Source organism: Rattus norvegicus, chromosome 3, assembly GCF_021556685.1.
Source record: "Rattus norvegicus strain SHRSP/BbbUtx chromosome 3, alternate assembly SHRSP_T2T, whole genome shotgun sequence".
In the NCBI taxonomy this organism is placed as follows: domain Eukaryota; kingdom Metazoa; phylum Chordata; class Mammalia; order Rodentia; family Muridae; genus Rattus; species Rattus norvegicus.
This window is the reverse complement of record NC_141536.1, coordinates 74,089,634-74,112,989: the sequence shown is the minus strand read 5'-3', so window position 1 is coordinate 74,112,989 and position 23,356 is coordinate 74,089,634. Positions and strand designations below refer to the sequence as shown.

The window sequence follows — 23,356 nt, the reverse complement described above, 5'->3', positions numbered from 1 at the left end:
CCCTCCTTCCACTCCTCAGTAGCACAACCCAAGACCCTATCTTATAGAATCCTATCAAACTATAGTCATTGGGGAAAATGCTTAGTTTCATTATGATATTTCATGCATGGATGATGCTATCTCCTTACTCATGGAAGTTCTTCATCTATTCTGCTTTAGCTTTGAATAACAACTAGTAAATTACATTACATAATTCTATATAATGATCCAGTGATCTTAGCATATTGTAAATGATGGTTGTCTAGTGACCCTATGTGCTCCATTTTATACTGCTCTTTTTTTTACAATGCTGTTCATCATAGTTGGCTTTCATTTGGGAATTGCTAAGGAGCTCCCATGCTGGTGAAAGAAGTGGCTTAAGAATATCAAGAGATGGTGTTTTACAATAAACTTGTACATATCCTTGTGATAGAATTTAATATGTAGAATCCTGTTTGTTCATTGAAATTTACAAGCAATAAACCTACCCAATACTGAGATCTTTGTACATACTCTTAAGTCTTTTACTCACAGATTTTAACAATGGATGTAAATATCGATTTATATATCTATTCATGTACACACATATATATTTATATACAAAATTCATATACGTTTTGATTGTGTATACAGAAGATGCCTGTGATAATACAATTGCTGTAATTTTTATCTAAGTGATTCATGAGAGCTCCTTTTCTGATTAATGCAGCTGTGTTTTCAAATGAATTAGTTATATCTACCACTGTAAGATTACCTGATAATATCCTTAAATGCTATCAGGTAAGTTTTTAGTCAATTTGTATAATTTTAAAGCATATATTTTATTAATTTATACTAATTCAAATGAGGTAGGATTATATAAATATCCAATAATAAATCTTGAGAAAATAAATTATAAAATCAACGAATTATTTATTTTCTTCTCTTATCTGGTTTTATACAATTGTAAGTTGGTGGTGACTTTATTCTCTTCTGATTCTCCACTATAAACTCAATTGCTTTAATCAAGATGTTAAACTCCCATTTGGACAAAGAATATAATGTGGTCCCTTAATAGAGAAAGGGACCCTGTTGCAAGGCTATCCCTACTCATATGTACTTTTTGAGAAAAAAAAATGTTTTGCTTGACCCTGTTGATCCTTAGATCAGTTCTGGTGTCTCTTAATATCCAAATTATGCTTCAATTGTTTCTTTAAACTTATGACATTTAGTTAAATTTTTTTGTACCAATAGAAAAGCAATATTAACTTCTGACACTATTGACTACCGGATTGAATTCTGAGTAGAGACTTCTTATGTATTCTTTCAACTAGCTGTCATGACAACAGCATCATTTTTATGAAGTTCTGGTCACACTTTAAAATGATGTTCTAAAAGTGAAATTTCAACTCTTTTAACAGATATGTCACAAGTAGTGTTATAGTGTTTTATGTTATATGAAGAATAGATTCATTCTTATGAAATTCTAGTCCACTGCAGAATTTGAAACACAATTTTAATGTAGCCACAATTTCCAAATATACCCTAAAACAAATTTTACCTGTCCTTTTGCCAGTAAAAAGACAGTACTATGATCAGTCATTCTGTACTCTACATCTGATCCTCATTCCATACAGAGGAGGACATGAAGAATAAATTGTGGTCTTTGGTTTATAATTAGGATATGGATTCAAATGACTTTCAATATTTTACTTTAAGAATCCATAAGAGTTTGGCAAGTTGAAGATGAGTTATTTGTATTCTATAACCCAATTAGATGTATTCCTGCACGAATATTAAAAATGTGGCTATTTCAAGTATTTAAATTTCTTTCTACCTGAATTTTATGCAATAGTCAACAATATACTCAAAATACTTCTAATATTATGTTTAAACAGTAAAAAATAAAGACAATTTTATATAAGGATGCATCAACTGGTTAGTGGTAAAAAGTATAATCTTGTATATAGTATAATCATTTTTTCAAAATTACAGATATAGATGAAAAGAATTCCTTTCACTGTACTTTTGAGAATCATGCAAAACCAGAGCTTTGTGACTGAATTCTTACTCCTTGGACTTTCACAGAATCCAAAAGTTCATAAAATAATATTTATTGCATTTCTCTTTGTATACATTGCAACATTTGGAGGCAACATGATAATTGTGGTTACAATCATAAATAGCCATGCACTTCTGGGCTCCCCAATGTACTTCTTTCTGGCATTCCTGTCCTTCCTGGATGCATGCATTTCCTCTGTCATCACACCAAAGATAACTGTGGACTTGCTTTATGAGAGGAGAACCATTTCTTTTGATGGTTGCATGGCACAAGTCTTTGCTGTGCACTTCTTTACTGGAGTAGAGGTGATTATCCTGATAACCATGGCCTATGACCGTTATGTGGCCATCTGCAAGCCCTTGCTCTACTCTTCCATTATGAACAGGAGACTCTGTGCAATTCTGGTGGGGATAGCCTGGGCAGGGGGCTTCTTGCATTCTATCATACAAATTATCTTCATTTTATATCTGCCTTTTTGTGGCCCAAATGTCATTGATCACTTCTTGTGTGACTTGTTCCCATTACTAAAGCTTGCCTGCACTGACACACATATTTTTGTCATTTTGGTGTTTGCCAACAGTGGCTCTATCTGCATCATCATCTTTTCCTTGTTGCTTGTTTCCTATGGTGTCATCTTGTTCTCTTTGAGAGCCCACAGTTCTGAAGGAAGACATAAAGCGCTCTCTACCTGCGGATCCCACATTACTGTGGTGGTTTTGTTCTTTGTGCCGTGCATACTAATATATGCAAGACCTGCATCTGCCTTCTTCTCTGAAAAAAATGTGTTTTTATTTGCTACCATCCTGACACCATTGCTAAATCCTATGATTTACACTTTCAGGAATAAGGAAATGAAGAATGCCATAAGGAAAATGTGGAAGAGATTGATATTGGATTATGGTTTATCTTAAGATATTAAGTCATTACACTTGGTAGATGGTTCAGTGGGTAAGGGAACTTCCTGTGTATGCATGAGGTACTAATTTCAGATTCTCATCATTATGTGAAAGCCAAATGTGTTATCACAACTGAAACACAGTACTTGCGAACTGGACACAGATTCCAGGGGGCTCTTTACTTAAAACAATCTAACGGTTCAGATATAAACTTTATCTCATGGAAATAATATATTAGAGATTAGTTGTAGATACTTAATTTATGCCTTTGGACTCTTCACTCATGCTTAGGGATATGTACACTCTCCTCCACCATTGTACACACACACACACACACACACACACACACACACACACATATACAAACACAAACACATTCATACACACACACACACACACACACATATTGGAAGAATTATGTAATTGCATTGTGATCAGATAATATATAAAGAAAAAGAGAGTCCTTTTAGGTCTGGATTACCTCATTCAGGATGGTATTTTCTAGTTCCATCCAGCTATACTACTCCTGGGCACATATCCAGAACATTCTTCAATATATAACAAGGAAACATGCTCCACTGTATTCATAACAGTCTCATTTATAATAAGAAGCTGTAAACAACCCAGATGTCTCTCAACGAAAGAGTAAGTAGAGAATATTTATACAATGGCATAATATTTAGCTACTAAAAATGATGACTTCATGAACATTGTAGGCAAATGGATGGAGCTACTTTTCTTTAGAGATTGGTAACTGATATTGTTTTTATGTTCCAGTTGATGACCACATGGTCACGCATGCATAGTACCACTAATTACAATAATTTGGACAAACAAATAACTATAAAAGGAAGGTATCAAGTTTGGAGGAAGACATAAAAAAGTTCAAGGGGGAGTTAAAGCTGGATATGATAAAGGAACATTTTATATCTGTATGTATTTTAATAATAATAAATAAAAGTAAATGTTTAAAAGTTCTTTATGTATATTTCAGAACCACAACACACATACACATCTTCAATTGGAAAGTTTGTGAAAGATTATAATTTGGGTTTAAAACTTGGTTTGAACAAAGTGTATAAACTACATTAGATTGAATATGCAACACAAGTTTTCAAACATGCTAAGATACTGTCCTTACATAATTTTCTTCCTTACCATTTGCCTATTTCACAGCCTCAACTACTTTTGATTTCAGTTTTCAAAAAATCTTTTCCTACACTTGTACTATATTTATGTCATTTCCACAAGTGTTTCTCTCCTCTTCATGTTCTCCTATGTTCTTCTCCTTCCGTTCAAATTTATGATCTATTTTGTGATTGTGATGTTTAAAAACATACACAGTATATATTATATTTAAAACCTGCAAAGTCTAATATATATATGTACATATATGTGTGTGTGTGTGTGTGTGTGTGTGTGTGTGTGTGTGTGTGTATTTGTAGTTGACCCTTTGGGGTTAGATAATAAATTCCTGGAGAATACTGATGAACTGTCTCAGCCGCCATTGGTTATCTGTAGCTCTTCATCTCGCGGTATGGCCTTAGGAGATTTCACCCATCTATATTGACATATCAACTGCTTTTGTCATATAATTATTGTTAGAAAAACATGTTTTTATTTTAATTGGATATTTTTTTTATTTACATTTCAATTGTTATCCCCTTTCCCAGTTACCCCTCTGCAAACATCCTATCATATTCCTTCTACCCCTGCTTCTGTGAGGGTGCTCCTCCATCCACCTACTTCCTCCTCCCTGCCCTGACATTCCCTTCCACTGGGGCATTGAGCTTTTACAGGACCAAGAGCCTCCCCTCCCACTGATGCCATATAAGGCTATTGTCTGCTACATATGCAGTTGGAGCCATGGGTCTCTCCATGTGTACTCTTTGGTCGGTGACCCTGCTCAGTGTTCTGGGGAGGGGGTCTGGTTGGTTGATATTGTTCTTCCTATGGGTTGAAATACCTTCACCTCCTTCAGTCCTTTCTCTAACTCCCCCACTGGTGTCCCAGTACTTAGTCCAATGGTTGGCTGCAAGCACCTACCTCTGTATTTGTCAGGTTCTGACAGAGTCTCAGGGGACAGCTATATCAGGCTCTTATTCTATTAAAATCTACCATGGATTGCAGGTATCACTTTGATGACAATACTTGGCCTAAAATGCTGATATTGTCAGCCTTATTCTCCTACTCTGAGAAGAAGCAATACATCCCAGTGAAAGCATCTAGTAGATTCTTTAACATTCCAATTTTTGTTGATTTTAATATTCTTAAATTTGCAGTACAACTTTATTTCACTTACTTATTTGTTTGACAATTTCATATAACAAATTGTAGTCAATTTTATACACTATTCTCCTTTTTCTTCTCACTTTCCCTTCTAGTAAAACCCTTCTTTTCAACAAATCCACCTCTTTTTCTCATGTACTTTCTATGTGACTCAGTGAGTATAAAGAGTTTCTTGCCAGAGTAGGAGAAGAAAGTTATCTACAAGAGGAAGAACAATTTCTCAGTGACCACAACTGAGTGACACATCCCTCCAGCAACTGCTAATTATCAATAGTTCCTTAGAGAAGAATCGGATCTCAAATAGATTGATCATAGGTTCAGTCTTAGGCAGATAATATGCATATTTAGAAAGCAGTTTGAAAAGGAGACCACTCAGCAAAATGAGAGTATCAAGATTCTCTCTAGGGCTTATGACCCTACGATACTGGTGACTTTTAGTCTTTAACTACAATTCTTCATGTTCGTTGGTATTGCTTGTATATTTGTGTGTGTGTGTGTGTGTGTGTGTGTGTGTGTGTGTGTGTTGTGTGTGTGTGTGTGTGTGAAGTTGTTTATCCCAAGAAGAGGAAAAGCAGACAAGCATGCCAAAGACATATAAAGAATTTCTGACTTTTTCCTTGGAAAGAATGTGAGGAATTAAGATGTGGCTTTAGAACATTTGAACAAGTATGAGTATTTTCTAGGAACAAGTGCACAACAAAGGGTTGTCTTCTATCTGTCTGCCTTGTAGAAGGTCCTGATCCTTCCCTCCCTCTTTGCATAGTGGTTTTATTGCGGAGTAGATCATTTTTCCCTGAGAATTGTTATGTATATGGTTATCTGGGTTAGCTTGCACAGATAAAACTCCGTTTCTAATGTTTAAAGTAAGACTGCAGAATAAATTCTTTGCCTGGCTTTAATGTTGAAAAAAGCACTGTTTAATTCTGTTCTTTCATATGTAAAAATTGACACATTTTTATTATTTTAACACCCACAGTTTTGACCAGGACTATGGTAATGACATATAAGGAAGAAAATCATTATTTTCAGAAAAAGAGTAAAAGAATAAAATTAATGTAGGATATTTACCCATTTTCATTCCTACTAGCTTAAAGAATAGAATCTTGCAATATTCTGCCAACAAAACTTAATGAGTTTCATTTTCCATGTTATCTTCTATACTAATTTTGCTTTTGTATGATTAAATTCATTCAAGTTTGTTAGGTCTATGGCATTAGAGCTGCCACAATAAATTTAGATTGGCTTGTTATAGTTACTTTAATTTAAAAAAAAGAAAACCACATTATCCAAGTAAAAATATTCGGAGGGTATAAACTTTGTATGAATGGTTAGAAGACTGCAACAGAGAAACTATATTTCTATATTAAAGAATGATATTATTAAAATGACATTCAAATCATAAAAATTACAACTTGATCAAACACAATAGTTCTCATTTTCAAACTTTGTAAATCTCTAGTTCTACTGTAAATCTTTATTTATTTTTCATACTCTTTGTATTTCCCTGTTCTCTCCTTTGGTGATATTTCTAAATCCAGCACTTAGTTAAGTTTTCTTTTTTAAATTTCACTTTTCCCTACATGTTCAGTCTGAGGACTCCTAACTATCACATGTGAACATAAAATGTTCTGTTTCATCTGCCTATGGTTTCTGGGGTCTATGCTGCCCCACCTTGGAATTTGGCATATGATATTTTATATGGCATATGGAGTAGAACAGTACAGAGAAATTTCCATGGGGTTTCAAGACCTTGGATTCTGAATCAAAATGTTCTTTGACTTTTCTCTACTAATTTTCCAGTTTAACTTGAAATTTAGAAAGCAGAATCATGCAAACTTATTTTTGTCTACAAATTTATATTTTGAATTTGAAAAGATACCTATAATTCCAACTTTATTTTCATGATCTTTTGCTAGAAAGATATCTTTTTCAATTTTCCTAGATGACTTCAAGTATATTTTGCTCTTATTTTGGGTATAAAACATACACAATTCTGCTACTGACCTCAAACCCACTTAAATTGAAATTAAAATTTCTCATGTTTATTGCCCTTATGCATTCCATTTTCTTCTTAAACTTTATTTATGTAAATATTCTCCATACATCTGTGCACACAGTATTTGGATATGTATCACATGAACATTTTCACTTAGCATTCATTTGATATAGTTATTTTCCATATTTCAACACATTTTAAATTCAACAAAATTTAGAAAAGCATAGTGTTACATGCACAAAATTTAATAGGCAACTTGTTGCAACATTTCATTTGAGTTACAGGAGTATACAATTAACTAATATAGATTTTTATATGACAATATTAGATACTTTCTATTGCTGTGATAAAACAACATAACCAAAGCAACTTAAAGAAAGAGTTTTGTTGAAACATATGTTACCAGAGAGCTAGAGTCCATGATGATGGAACAGAGGTAGCAAGCAAAAAGTAGCTGCCACAACTGAGAAAATGTATCTTAAACCACAAACATGAAGCATAGAGAGCTAACTTAAATTTAAGAATTTTTCTGAAAACTGAAAAAGCATCTTAGCAAATACTTTCTCCATCAAATCCACATCTCCTAATTCTCTGGAAATAGCCACGAGTAAAAACAAATACTCAATTGTCAAATATTTATAGGACACATTTCATTCAAACTATCACAACTAAGTTGTCAAATCATAGTGTGATTGTCAATCTCCAGTTAAAGACAATTTTTTGACCTACAGTATTGGTGTTCTCTCTATAAAATGGTATCTCCTTTTCCTGTATAATGCACAAGTCATAAAGTACTTGCTGAAGTAAATATTGACTTCCTTATTCTGTACTTTAACAGTTGTGAGCATAAAATTTTAAAATTTATCAGAGACCATCCTAAATCGGTTCCACATTTTCCTTATGGCATTTTTCATTTCCTTATTCCTGAAAGTGTAAATTAAAGGATTGAGCAATGGAGTCATGACGCCATCAAATACAACCACCTTTTTCTCAAAAGATGAGGCAGATGTAGATCTTGCATATATAAATATGCATGGGACAAAGAACAAAACCATAACAGCAATGTGGGATCTACTAGTAGAGAGAGCTTTCCATCGACCCTCAGAACTGTGACTTCTTAAGGAGAATAAAATGACACCATAGGAGATTAGCAGCATAAAAAGGTTATGTTGCAGATAGACCCACTGTTGACAAACACTAGAGGCCATAAACATAAGTGTTAGTGCATGCCAACTCCAGTAATGGAAACAAGTCACACATGAAGTGATCAATGACATTGGGTCCACAAAATGGTAGCTGCAAAGTGAAGATAATTTGTATGATAGAATGTAAGAATCCCCCAGCCCATGCTATCCCTACCAGAGTGCCACAGAGCCTCCAGTTCATTATGGAAGAGTAGTGTAATGTCTTGCAAATCGCCACATAGTGGTCATAGGCCATGGATATTAGGACAATCACTTCCACGGCAGCAAAGAAATGTTCAGCAAAGATCTGTGTCATGCAGCCTTCAAAAGAAATGGTTTTGCTGTCGTTGATTGAGTCAACAATCATATTTGGTGTAATGACTGAAGTAATGCATGCATCCAGGAAGGACAGAAATGCCAAGAAGAAGTACATGGGTGATCCAAGCAGTGCAGGGGTGCAGAGGATCGTCACTGCAATGATTATGTTGCCTCCAATTGTTGCCATGTAGACAAAGGAAAATACAACAAATACTATTTTCTGAACTTTTGGGTTCTCTGAAAGTCCCAGGACGATGAACTCAGTTACAATAGTTTGGTTTGGCATGATTGTCAAGTCAACTTAAACAATTTTTTTTATTTATTTATAGGTATTTAGTCATTTACGTTTGTATGGGAGTACTTTGTGTTCTTTCTGATATATGTGTTTGTGTGTGTGCAGGTGCTATAGACTTTGTGTAGAGGTCACAAAAGAATTAGCAGGAATAAATTTTTTCTCTACTGTGTTAGATGTTACATTTGAACATAGGTGGCTAGTCTTAAGAACAAATATATTTACTGCTGAGATTTCCCTCTTGCTAAAACTGTCATCATTTAAATCTGTAAATATTAGAAAAAAAACACTCAAACAAGTTTACAGTACTTTTAACAGGCATGTGAACTGATATAAAAACTTATATTACTTAATTCCATTGTTATTTAGAATTAAAATTAGAAAAATCATTGAAAGGAACAGTTGATAATCAGATAGAATTGAAGAGATAAATTACAAAATATTAAATATGAGAGATTCTGCCAGAGCATGACAAATACAGAAGTGAATATTAGCAGCAAACCACTGAAATGAGAACAGGGTCCCAATGGAGGAGTTAGAGAAAGTATTGAAGGAGTTGAAGGTGTTTGCAACCCATAGGAACAACAATACTAACCAACTAGAGTTTCCATGAACTAAACCACCATCCAAAGAGTACTCATGGACAAACCCATGCCTCCAGCTGCATCATCATCCAGATGATGGCCTTGTTGGGCACCAATGTAAGGAGAAGCCCTTGTTCCTGCCAAGGACTGACCCCTGAACCCCCAGTATATGGGAATGTCAGGGCAGGGAGGGAGGCAGGAATTGGACGGAGGTTGGGTGGATAAACACCCTCATAGAAGAAGAGGAGGGGGAGGGGATAGTGGATTTATGGACAGGAAACGAGGAAAGGGGATAACATTTGAAATGTAAATAAAAATATATCCAATAAAAATAGTCTCATTTGTGTTATGAGATAAAATTAACCTGTTTGATATAAAGAACGAAACAGTTTATCTTTTTGTGAGCTTTTCTCATTCTCCCGAGGCTTCCTGATGTGAAATGTTAAAAGGCACCCTAAAATTATAAACTATGTATGGACAGAAAGAGCATAATTGATTTATCGTGTCTTTCAGTACCCAACTAAATACTCTGCTATACCAATTACTGATGGGGCAGGCTGTAGTTTAGAATGTACATAGAAGATCTGGACATAGTTCAAATTTTCTTTCTAGTCTGGAATAAACTAAAATCTAAACTGGATTAATTCAAATAGCACAATACAGACATTAATATAGTATAGAAGTGTATTTATGAAGTATTTAGTTCTATACATGATTAAAAATGTATTATGATATCAACTCTAACTCAGCATTTTAAAATGTGACCATAGCTCAATAAAAATAATGTCTGTTGTTATGATAAATAATGCATTACTAAATACATACCTAATTTAAACCATAAAAGAAGTTGTTAATTTGGGAGGGTGTGATAGGGGCCTCTGTGGGTGTGTGAAGAGGTTGAGATGATGAAGATGCTTTTGAACATGTAGGAAATTAAACATAAAGACTTAGAAACTTTGGCCAAGCACCTTTGTATAATTCAGATACATCCAATTAAGAATGTGACAGAAAGGAACAGCAACAGCAGTAACACTATAATATAGAATCTTGACACTTTTTAGTCATTAAATACAGTATGATACCTTGTTTTAGAAAGTATAATTCTGTGACTTACATTGTTTGAAATCTTTATGAATTTAGTATATGCGTGATACTTGTAAACATCTTACCTGTTAAGATGACAGAGCAGGGTCATATTTGAAAATGATAAACATTGCTTTTGACGATATATCTTTATATTTCTAATTAAAATTCATTCTTTAGAGTCCAGCTTCCTTGTCTACTGAAATTCTTTTACAAATCATTCAGATAAATGGCCTAGCTTTTGAGCTCATTTTTTAAATAATGCATAGCTTGCAATATGTCTATATGTTCTGCTTATAAGAAGCATATGAATAATGTATACAGATATACATTTTTTAAAAAAATTTCATAAAGCTATAAAGTATTTGCATGAAGAGAAAAAACAAAGTGATTTTAATGACTGCCACATAGAGTATATAAGTTTTACATGTTTATAAAGTATCATAAAATCAAAACAAATAAAAAACAATGATGTCTAAAACCTCAAAACATCCGTAAACCATTCCCATGTGTTTTAGGTTTGCTTTTCACCACTATAATATTAACTCAGTGTCTTATGCATATACTATGAATAAGGAGATAACAGAATAGAAATCCTAAAATGCATTGTAATCATTCTAAGATAAACACAAATGTACTATTCTCATCTAAATGTAGTATGACCATGTCAGTGTATCCAAATGACTAACATTCTGGAACTTCTCCTAGTACTTCTGTTAATGTGAAATCAAACAAATAAAATATTATGTAGAAAACACAAGATGGTTAAGTTGGCTACCAAAAAGGTAGGGAAAAGTCTTCATACATGATAACCATTTGTTCTTGAACAAATTGTCTCATATAGTGGGCCACAATAGAAACATTTAATATTTCATTCTCATGAACAGTTTTTTTAATCAAAAATAAATATTTTGCTACTATTGTTGAAATATCACTGAAGTAATGGTTGGACCAACCCTCACTCAGGGTTCTTGTACAGAAGCAACTGTGGTCACTTGGTGACTGAGTCAGCTCCTGAAGCAGTAATTATGGCAAGTGTGCCTCCTCATGTGTTTTTTTTTTTTTTTTTTTATTAACTTGAGTATTTCTTATATACATTTCGAGTGTTATTCCCCTTCCCGGTTTCCGGGCAAACATCCCCCTCCCCCCTCCCCTTCCCTATGGGTGTTCCCCTCCCAACCCTCCCACCACTGCCGCCCTCCCCCCATAGACTAGTTCACTGGGGGTTCAGTCTTAGCAGGACCCAGGGCCTCCCCTTCCACTGGTGCTCTTACTAGTATATTCATTGCTACCTACGGGGGCAGAGTCCAGGGTCAGTCCATGTATAGTCTTTAGGTAGTGGCTTAGTCCCTGGAAGCTCTGGTTGCTTGGCATTGTTGTACTTTTGGGGTCTCGAGCCCCTTCAAGCTCTTCCAGTTCTTTCTCTGATTCCTTCAATAGGGGACCTATTCTTTGAGAAAATCAACAAGATAGATAAACCCTTAGCCAGACTAACGAGAGGACACAGAGAGTGCGTCCAAATTAACAAAATCAGAAATGAAAAGGGAGACATAACTACAGATTCAGAGGAAATTCAAAAAATCATCAGATCTTACTATAAAAACCTATATTCAACAAAATTTGAAAATCTTCAGGAAATGGACAATTTCCTAGACAGATACCTCCTCATGTTTTGTTATGCATATTATTCACTATCTACCCTGGTTCATTTCAGTAACATTGCTAAATTTTTCACAAGTCATTCTGCAAATAACAATTTTTTTTCTAAGTGGAAAGCTTACATGGCAATAAATTCTATCAAAGAGACATGGCACAATGCTTCATTAGTAGTGGGTTTTAGGGAGTGGGGGGTCTAACTCTCTTGATAGAATGCTTACTTTACCATCAGTGATTCTCTGGGTGTGGTCCAGAGCACCACATACACCACATACACCTGTAATCCAGGCACTCCGTAGATAAGGAAGACGCAGAGCTCAAAGTCATGCTTTTATTTATATAGAGTTCAAGAGTAAGCTGGTGCATTGAGACCCTGTTTTGAAAACATAGAAATAATTTAGAAAAACTAATACTAAAATAAATCAGTAAATTATTAAACAATTCAATCAATAAACATTTTCATTAAACATGAAAATAATAAATACTTCTTTAAAATTAATTTTTTTGGTTAATTCTTTAAACCTGCCTTATTTTAATTTAGGATTTTTATCTACCAAAAAAGAATGATTTCTTCTGCCCTCAGTGCTCTTCTATTGATTCCCCAGTTTCTCAACTTTACTCAAATTATGAAATGTAAGAAAATGAACTTTTCTGTTTTCTTTTCTTTCTTCAGATGCCTGAATGCGCTCTCTCTCTCTCTCTCTCTCTCTCTCTCTCTCTCTCTCTCTTTCGCTCTCTCTCTCTCTCTCTCTCTCTCTCTGACCATCTTTTCTATGCTAATAATTCAGGAGCTTTTGAAAAAGAGACCATGCCATGACAACACACACTACAGTCTCAGGCCCTTTAATTTTCCTGAAGAATCCGGAGGTGGGAAGTTAATTGCAACTAGAAGACTCTGCTCTCACTACTTCAAAATGGTGGTATGGGTCCTCTGTGCTATGTGTATATGTGTGGTGTTGGAAAAAAAATCACACTTTACTTTTGCTATAAATCATTTATAGCAGTGTGTTTCAAATTTTCTGAGGCTACAACCCTTTGATACAATTCCTCATGTTATGGTGACTCAAAACCACAAAACTATTTTCATTGCTTCTTCATAACTAACTTTGTTAGTTACGAATTATACTGTAAATAATTGTGGTTTCTGATAGTCTTAGGCAGCCCATGTGAAATTATGATTTGACCCCAAAAAAGAGTCTGTACTTATATGTTGAGAAATGTTGATATTTTATTGTAAGGCAACACTTTAGTCAACATGCCCCTAACAACATTCAACATAAAAATTAATTCAATAAAAAGTCAGAATGGTTTATAGGCCAGTACACAAATAAGGATGTATAGAGAAAACAAATCAAGCACTATTGGGAGGCAATAGGCAAAGATGCATGTGCAAGTCTAAGTGACATACTTTCGATGTAAAGAAGAAAGACTGAAGTTATCTTTATATTATTTATAGTTCAGTACAGAGAGATTCGAGGGGAAAAGGAGAGAGGAATGGAGAAAAAGAGAGGAATAAAGACATAAAGAAGCAAGGGAGGAAGAGTTGAGGGTATGAATAGAATATGGAGGAGAAGAAGAGAGGGAGAATCGAGAGCTTGGCACACTGCCAATATCACTGGGTGCGGGGGGGCAGACATTACTTTTAAAGGACTTTGCTATAGGCTTCACATGTTTTGTTTGCTTCTATATCCACAGACCTTTTCATAACATCCCAAATGAAGATGACAAATCTGAACTCCAGAGTTCATGCAATTATTTAAAAACAAAATTATGCTATGAAGTAAAAGGTCAAAGAAAGCATTACCCACGGAACTATGACCACAACATCCCAATTTTAAGCCATTTTATCACAATTTAAAAATCCTATCTCAGCCACTCCTCAGCTGTGAATTATTTGTTTAGATCTGAACCCCATTTTTAATAGGTTTATTTGTCTCCCTGAAGTCTAACTTCTAGATTTCACCTCACACCAGTGAGACTGGGTAATATCAAAAACTCAGGAGGTTCCTCAGAAAATTGGACATTGAACTAACTGAGGACCCAGCTATACCTCTCTTGGGCATATACCCAAAAGATGCCCCAACAAATAACAAAGACACATACTCCACTATGTTCATAGCAGCTTGATTTATAATAGCCAGAAGCTCGAAAGAACCCAGATGCCCTTCAACAGAGGAATGGATACAGAAAATGTGGTACATCTACACAATGGAATATTATTCAGCTATCAAAAACAATGTCTTTATGAAATTCATAGGCAAATGGTTGGAACTGGAAAATATCAACCTGAGAGAGGTAACCCAATCACAGAAAAACATACATGGTATACACTAATTGATAAGTGGCTCTTAGCCCAAATGCTTGAATTACCCTAGATGCACAGAACACATGAAACTCAAGACGGATGATCAAAATGCAAATGCTTCACTCCTTCTTTAAAAGTGGAACAAGAATACCCTTGGGAGGGAATAGGGAGGCAAAGTTTAGAACAGAGGCAGAAGGAACACCCATTGAGGGCCTCCCCCACATGTGACCCATACATATACAGCCACCAAACTAGATAAGATGGATGAAGCAAAGAAGTGCAGGCCTACAGGAACCAGATGTAGATCTCTTCTGAGAGAAACAGCCAGAATAGAGGAAATACATAGGCAAATGCCATCATTAAACCACTGAACTGAGAATGGGACCCCTGTTGAAGGAAACTTAGAAAGGACTGAAAGAGCTTGAAGGGGTTCAAGACCCCATATGTACAACAATGCCAACCAAAAAGAGCTTTCAGAGACTAAGCCACTACCCAAAGACTGTACATGGACTGTCCCTGGCCTCCAACCTCATAGGTAGCAATGAATATCCTAGTAAGAGCAGCAGTAGAAGGAGAAGCTCTTGGTCCTGCCAAGACTGAACCCCCAGTGAACATGATTGTTGGGGGGAGGGCTGTAATGGAGGGATGCTGGGGATGACAACACCCATACGAGGATGTTAGGGGGATGTTGGCCCGGAAACCTGGAAGGGAATAACAATTGAAATGTAAATAAGACATACCCAAGTTAATAAAGATAAAAAGAAATAAAAAATTCCTATCTCAAAAAAAAAAAAACCATTGTGACTTACACACCTCACCATGTATTAGTCTGTGAAAAAAAATCTGCATAGGCAAAACCTGTTTTTTATACCAGAAATTGTGTTCACTGGGGAAAAATACAGTTAATATCCTAATCTTCCTTATTCATCAAAGAGCCGAAGAACATGCTGGCTGGCAGTGGAGGTAGAGACCATTTCAACTAAATATCCAGTCTTGTCCACAATTGTGGATTCAGGTTAAGATAAGAATGTAGGAGCCAAAGTTTCCTGGTTGAATACAAGTGGAATTTAAAGAGGCTGCGGCACAGCTCAGGAGCCAGTGAGATTGATTCTCAGTCCTCTAGGATTTAGGGAATGACTTCTCACATGGGTCTTTAAGAGATGATTTGAAGGGTTTTTAAATTACTGAAGCTGTCATAAAACTTGGAAGTGCTAACCAAATTACTGTTTGCTTTTAAATTTCTCAACTTTCTAGTGTTTTATAATGGATGAAATTGGTGTTTCATCGAAGAATTCAAGCAAAAAGCTTGCACACTTACAAAATAGAAGAATTTTGTTATAAGGAATATGTAACGAAATAGGAACATATGTTTTGTCAAGGGAAAGCAGTAGAAAAGATTTTATGTAAAATATATTGAGAGCTTCCTTTGCAATTTGCTTATTCCTGATCTTTTGTTGTCTTATAGCTCTAGCTAGAACTTCGAGTATATTGAATAGATAGGGAGAGAGTTTAGTCTTGTCTAGTCCCTGATTTTAGTGTTATTGTTTCAAGTTTCTCTCCATTTAATTTGATGGTGTCTATTGCTTGCATATTGTGTCTATTACATATTGCTATGTACATTGAATTCCTGATAACTCCAAGAATTTTAGCAGGAAGGAGTGTTGTATTTTGTAAAAGGTTTCTTCAACATCTGATGACCATGAGACTTTTTTTTGTTTTATTTTATTGGATTTTTCTTTATTTATATTGCAAATGTAATCCCCACTCCTGATTTCCCCTCTTGAAAGCCACTATCCCGTCCTCACTCCCCTTGAGTCTATGAGAGTTCAACCCTCCCCAACTACCCACAGGCCCCTGCCTTCCTGCCCTGGCATTTCCCTATACTGGGGCATCAAGCCTTGACAGGATCAAGGACCTCTTGTCCCATTGATGTCCAATATGGCCATCCTCTGCTACATACACAGCTGGAGCCATGGGTCTCTCCATTTGTACACTTTGATTGGAGGTTTAGTCCCCAGAAGCTCTGGAGGAGGGGGTTAGTTGGTTGATATTATTATTCTTCCTATGGGGTTGGAAACTTCTTCTGCCCTTTCAATCTTTTCTCTAACTCCTCCACTGAGGACTCCATGCTCAGGCCACTGGTTGACTGACAGCATCTGCCTTTGTATTTGTCAGGATCTGGCAGGAAACAGCTAGATCATGTTCCTGACACCAAGTACTTCTTGACATTCTCAATAATGTGTGGGTTTGGTATCTGTATATGGGATGGATCCACAGGTGAGGCAGTCTCTAGGTGGTCTGTCATTCAGTGTCTGCTCTCCACTTTATCTCCTTATTTCCTCCAGTGAGTATTCATTTCCCATTCTGAGAAGGAATGAAATATCCACACTTTGTTTTTCCTTCTTCTTGAACTTCATGTGATCCATGAATTGTATCTTCAGTGTTCCAAGCTTTTGGACTAATATCTGCTTAACAGTGAGTGCATACCATGTGTATTCTTTTGTGACTGGGTTACCTCACTCAGGATCTTTTGTTATCTTTTTTGACCGAATATAGAATTTTTCATCATTTCATTGGATATTTTTATTTACATTTCAAATGTTATTCCCTTTCCTGAGGTCCAAACCATAATTTTACTATTCCACCCCCCCATTTCTTCTATGAGATTGTCCCCCCTCCCCAAACACCCGCCCTTCACACACACACACAACAGACATTCCCCTGAACTGCGGGGTCCAGCCTTGCAGGAATAAGGGCTTCTCCTCCCATTGTTGCCCAACAGTGCTATCTTCCAGCAGCTGGAGTCAAGGGTCAGACCATGTATAGTTTATGGGTAGTGGTTTAGTCACTGGGAAGTCTTGTTGGTTGATATTGTTGTTCTTATGGGATTGCAAACCCTTTCAGTTTCTTCAATCCTTTCTCTTATTCCTTCAATGGGGAACCAATCCTCAGTTCAAATGTTAACTGCTACCATTTGCCTCTGTACTTGATATACTCTGGCTGTGCCTCTCAGGAGACAGCTATATCAGGCTTCTCTCACCCTGCATTTCTTGTCTTCATCAATATTATCTAGCTTTGGTGGCTGTATATAAATGGGCTGTCTACCCAGGTGGGACAGGCTCTGACAGCCATTTCTTCAGTCTCTGCTCCAAACTTTGTCTTCATATTCCCTAGTATGAATATTTTTATTCCACCTTTAAGGAGTGAAACATCCACTCTTTGGTCTTCCTTCTCCTTGAGCTTCATGTGGTCTTGGGTAATTTGAGCTTCTGGGCTAATATTTACTTATCAGTGAGTGCATACCATGTGTGCTTTTTTTGATTGGGTTACCTCAGTTAGAATGATATTTTCGAGGTCCATCCATTTGCCAATGAACTTTATAGAGTCATTGTTTTTAATAGCTGAGTGGTAGTCCATTGTATAAATGTACCACATTTTTTGTATCTATCATTTGTTGAAGGGCATCTGGGTTCTTTCCAGCTTCTGGTTATTATAAATAAGACTGCTATGAACATAGTGGAGCATGTGTCTTTGTTATATGTTGGGTATATCTTTTGGGTATATGCCTAAGAGAGGAAGAGCTGGGTCCTCAGGTAGTTCAATGTCCAATTTTCTGAGGAACCTCCAGATTGATTTCCAGAATGGATGTACCAGTCTGCAATCCCACCAACAATGGAGGAGTGTTCCTCATTCTCCACGTCCTTGCCAGCATCTGCCGTCGCCAAAGTTTTTGATCTTATCCATTCTGACTGGTGTGAGGTAGAATCTTAGGGTTGTTTTGACTTACATTTCCCTGATGATTAAGGATATTGATTATTTCTTTGGCTACTTCTCACACATTTGATATTCCTCAGCTGAGAATTCATTGCTTAGCACTGTATCCCATTTTTAATAGGGTTGTTTGGCTCTCTGGAATCTAACCTCTTGTATTCTTTGTCTATTTTGGATATTACAACTATCATATATAGGATTGGCTATGATATTTTCAGAATCTGTTGGTTGCCATTTTGTCCTAATGACAGTGTCCTTTTCCTGACAGAAGCTTTGCAGTTTATGAGATCCCATTTGTCGATTCTTAATCTTAGAACATAAGTCATTGGGGTTTTGTTCAGGAAAATTTTCCCAGTGCCCATGTGTTTAAGGCTCTTCCCCACTTTTTCTTCTATTAGTTTGAGTGTATCTGGTTTGCTGTGGAGGTCCTTGATTCACTTGGACTTAAGCTTTGTACAGGATGATAAGAATAGGGAAATTTGCATTCTTCTACATGCTGACCTCCAGTTGAACCAGCACCATTTGTTAAAAATGCTGGGTCCCCCCCCCCCACTGGATGGTTTTTAGCTCTTTGTCAAAGACCAAGTGGCAAGAGGTGTGTGGGTTCATTTCTGTGTCTTCAGTTCTATTCCACTGATCTATCTGTCTGTCTTTGTACCAATACCATACAATTTTATCATGATTGCTCTGCAATACTGCTTGAGGTCTGGGATGGTGATTTCCCAAGAAGTTCTTTTATTTTTGAGGATAGTTTTCATTATCCTGGGGTTCCTGTTTTTCCAAATGAATTTGCAAATTGCTCTTTCTAACTGTATGAAGAATTGAGTCAGGAATTTGATGGGGATTGCATTGAATATGTAGATTGCTTTTCACAAAATGACCATTTTTACTATATTAATCCTGCCAAACCGTGAGCATGGGAGGTCCTTCCAGCTTTTGAGATCTTCTTCAATTTCTTTCTCCAGGGACTTGAATTTCTTTTTTTCCCCCTAACACCTCCCCCTCCCCTTCTACAGGGGTGTTCCCCTCCCCATGCTCCTCCCCATTACTGCCCTCCTACCAAAAATCACGTTCACTGGGGGTTCAGTCTTGGGAGGACCAAGGGCTTCCCCTTTCACTGGTGCTCTTACTAGGCTATTCATCGCTACCTATGAGGTTGGAGCCTATGTATAGTCTTTGGGTAGTGGCTTAGAGACTTGAATTTCTTGTCATATAGATAATACACTTGCTTGATTAGAGTCATACCAAGATATTTTATGTTATTTGGGACTATTATGAAGGGTGTCATTTCCCTAATTTCTTTCTCAGTCTGTTTATCCTTTGAATAGTGGAAGGCTAATGGTTTGTTTAAGTTATTTCTATACATAGTTACTTTGCCAAACTTGTTTATCAGGCTTAGTAGCTTTCAGGTGGAAGTTTTGCAGGGTCACTTAATATACTATCATATCATCTAAAAATAGTGATATTTTAACTCCTTCCTTTCCAATTTGTATTCCTTTGACCTCCTTTTGTTGTCTGATTGCTGTGGCTAGGACTTCGAGTACTATATTGAGTAAGTAGTGGGAGAGTGGGCAGCCTTGTCTAGTCCCTGATTTTAGTGGGATTGCTTCAAGTTTCTCTCCATTTAGTTTAATGTTGGCTCCTGGCTTTCTGTATGTTGCTTTTCCACTGCTTAGGTACAGGCCTTGAACTCCTGACCTTTTCCAGGACTTTTCTCATGAAGGGGTTTAAATTTTGTCAAATGCTTTCTCAGCATATAATGAAATGATCATGTGGCTTTTTTCTTTTAAATTTTTCACACAGTGATCTACGTTGATGGATTTCTGTATATTGAACCTAACTTGCACCCATGGGAGGAAGCCTACTCAATCGTGTTGGATAATCATTTTGATGTATTTTCATAAATTTTATTGAGTATTTTTGCTTTGACATTCATAAGGGGAATTTGTTTGAAGTTTTCCTTCTTTGTTGGGTCTTTGATTTATGTATAAGTGTAATTGTGGCTGCATAGAAGGAATTGGGTAGTGTTCCTTCTGTTTCTTTTTTTGTGGAATAATTTGAACAGTATTGGTATTAGGTCTCTTATGAAGGTGTGATAGAATTCTGGACTAAAACCATCTGATCCAAGGCTCTTTTTGGTTGGGAGACTTTTAATAACTGCTTCTATTTCCTTAGGAAATATAAGATTGTTTAGATGGTTTATAATCCTGATTTAACTTTGGTGCCAGGTAATTGTCTAGGAAATTGTCTATTTTACTTAGATTTTCCAGTTTTGTTGAACACAGGCTTTTGTAGTCGGATCTGATGATTTTTTTAAATTTCCTCAGCTTCTGTTGTTAGGTTTCCCTTTTTAATTCTGATTTTCTTATTTGGATACTCTCTCTCTGCCCTCTGGTTAGTTTGGCTAAGGGTTTATATATCTTGTTTGATTTTCTCAAAGAAAAAGCTCCTGCTTTTTTTATTCTTTGTACAGTCCTATTTGTTTCCACTTGGTTGATTTTGGTCCTGAGTTTGATTTTTCCTGCCTTCTACTCCTCTTGGTTATATTAGCTTGTTTTTGTTCTAGAGCTTTTTGATATGCTGTCAAGCTGCTAATATATGATCTCTCTGGTTTCTTTTCGGTGGAACTGAGAGCTATGAGTTTTGCTTTAGCACTGCTTTTATTGTTTGGCATAATTTTGGGAATGTTGTGCCTTCATTTTCATTAAATTCTAAAATTGTTCTTAATTTTTATTTATTTCTTCCTTGACCAGGTTATCATTGAATAGAGTGTTGTCCACCTTCCATGTATATGTGGGCTTTTTGTTGTTATTGATGTTAGTGAAGACCAGCCTCAGTCCATGGTGATCTGGTAGGATGTTTAGGATTATTTCAATCTCCTTGTATCTGTTGAGGCCTCTTTTGTGGCTGATTATATTGTAAATTTTGGAGAAGGTACAATGAGGTCCTGAGAAGAAAATATATTCTTGTGTTTTCGGATGACATGTTATATAAATATCTGTTAAATCCACGATGATATGTCCTTATTCCATCTATTTGCCTAAGAATTTCATAAAGTCATTGTTCTTTTTTTTTCTTTTCTTTTTTTCAGAGCTGGGGACCGAACCCAGGGCCTTGCGCTTGCGAGGCAAGCGCTCTACCACTGAGCTAAATCCCCAACCCCAAAGTCATTGTTCTTAATAGCTGAGTAGCATTCCATTGTAGAAATGTACCACATTTTCTGTATCCATTCTTCTGTTGAAGGGCATCTGGGTCCTTTCCAGCTTCTGGCTATTATAAATAAGGCTGCTATGAACATAGTGGAGCACGTGTCTTTGTTATATGTTGGGGCATCTTTTGGGTATATGCTCAGTAGAGGTATAGCTGGGTTGTCAGGTAGTGCAATGTCCAATTTTCTCAGGAACCACCAGACTGATTTCTAGAGTAGTTGTACCAGTCTGCAATCCCACCAAAAATGGAGGAGTGTTCCTCTTTCTCCACATCCGTGTTAGCATCTGCTGTCACCTGAGTTTTGATCTTAGCCATTCTGACTGGTGTGAGATAGAATCTCAGGCTTGCTTTAATTTGCATTTCCCTTATGACTAAGGATGTTTAACATTTCTTTAAGGTGCTTCTTGGCCATTTGTATTCCTCAGTTGAGAATTCTTTGTTTAGCTTTCTACCCCATTTTTAATAGGGTGATTTGATTTTCGGGAATCTCACTTCTTGATTTCTTTGTATATATTGGATATTAGCCCTTGATCTGGTACAGGATTGGTAAATATCTTTCCCAAACTCTTGGTTGCCATTTTGTCCTATTGACAGTGTCCTTTACCTTACAGAAACTTTGCAATTCTATACGATCCCATTTGTGTACTGTTGATCTTAGAGCACAAGTCACTGGGGTTCTGTTCAGGAAATTTTCCCTGTACCCATATGTTTGGGTTTCTTCTCCACTTTCTTATCTATTAATTTTAGTGTATTTGATTTTATTTGGAGGTCCTTGATGCACTTAGACTTGAGGTTTGTACAAGGAAATAAAATGGATTGATTTCCATTATTCTACACTTTGATTTTGGACACTATTTATTGAAAATGCTGCCTTTTTTCCAGTGATGGTTTGAGCTCTTTTGTCAAAATGAAGTGACAACTTGTGTGTGTGGGGGGGGGCTTATTTCAGGGTCTTCAATTCCATTCCATCAATCTACCTGCCTGTCACTGTTCAAATACCATAAAGTTTTTATGACAATTGTTCTGTAATCAAGACTGAGGTCATGGGTGGTGATTTCTCAAGAATTTTTTTTTCATTCTTTTTTGATTTTAGATAAAGAAATGAGTCTTTATTATAGTTGCTGCTTTCCGTATGTCAATATATTCATATGAAAGGTTTTTAATGCTCAGTTTTTAGAATAGTTGTATTGATATTCTGGACAGAATGTTTGTGTTTCTCCACCCCCAAATTAATTTATTGAAAAAATTTTATTGGATATTTTTTATTACTTTTTTTTATTAACTTAAGTATTTCTTATTTACATTTCGAGTGTTATTCCATTTCCCGGTTTCTGGGCCAACATCCCCCTAACCCCTCACCCTCCCCTTCTTTATGGGTGTTCCTCTCCCTATCCTGCCCCCATTGCCCCCCTCCCCCAAACAATCATGTTCACTGGGGCTTCAGTCTTAGCAGGACCCAGGCCTTCCCCTTCCACTGGTGATCTTACTAGGATATTCATTGCTACCTATGAGGACAGAGTCCAGGGTCAGTCCATGTACAGTTTCTAGGTAGTGGCTTAGTCCCTGATAGGTCTGGTTGCTTGGCATTGTTGTTCATATGGTGTCTCGAGCCCCTTCAAGCTCTTCCAGTTCTTTCTCTGATTCCTTCAACGGGGGTCCAATTCTCAGTTCAGTAGTTTGCTGATGGCATTCGCCTCTGAATTTGCTGTATTCTGGCTGTGTCTCTCAGGAGAGATCTACATCCAGCTCCTG

The 23,356-nt window shown here is 36.4% G+C and overlaps 1 protein-coding gene and 1 pseudogene across 1 annotated transcript; one reads left to right on the top strand and one right to left on the bottom strand.

Annotated features, from left to right (window-relative positions):
* Positions 1-1,995: 1,995 nt before the first annotated feature.
* Or4c108b (olfactory receptor family 4 subfamily C member 108B) lies at positions 1,996-2,931 on the top strand. The gene is given in 1 exon segment (NM_001000348.1): positions 1,996-2,931. A coding segment is annotated over 1 exon segment (936 nt).
* Positions 2,932-8,055: 5,124 nt separating this feature from the next.
* Positions 8,056-8,989, bottom strand: LOC148006508 (olfactory receptor 4C15-like; annotated as a pseudogene).
* Positions 8,990-23,356: the final 14,367 nt, after the last annotated feature.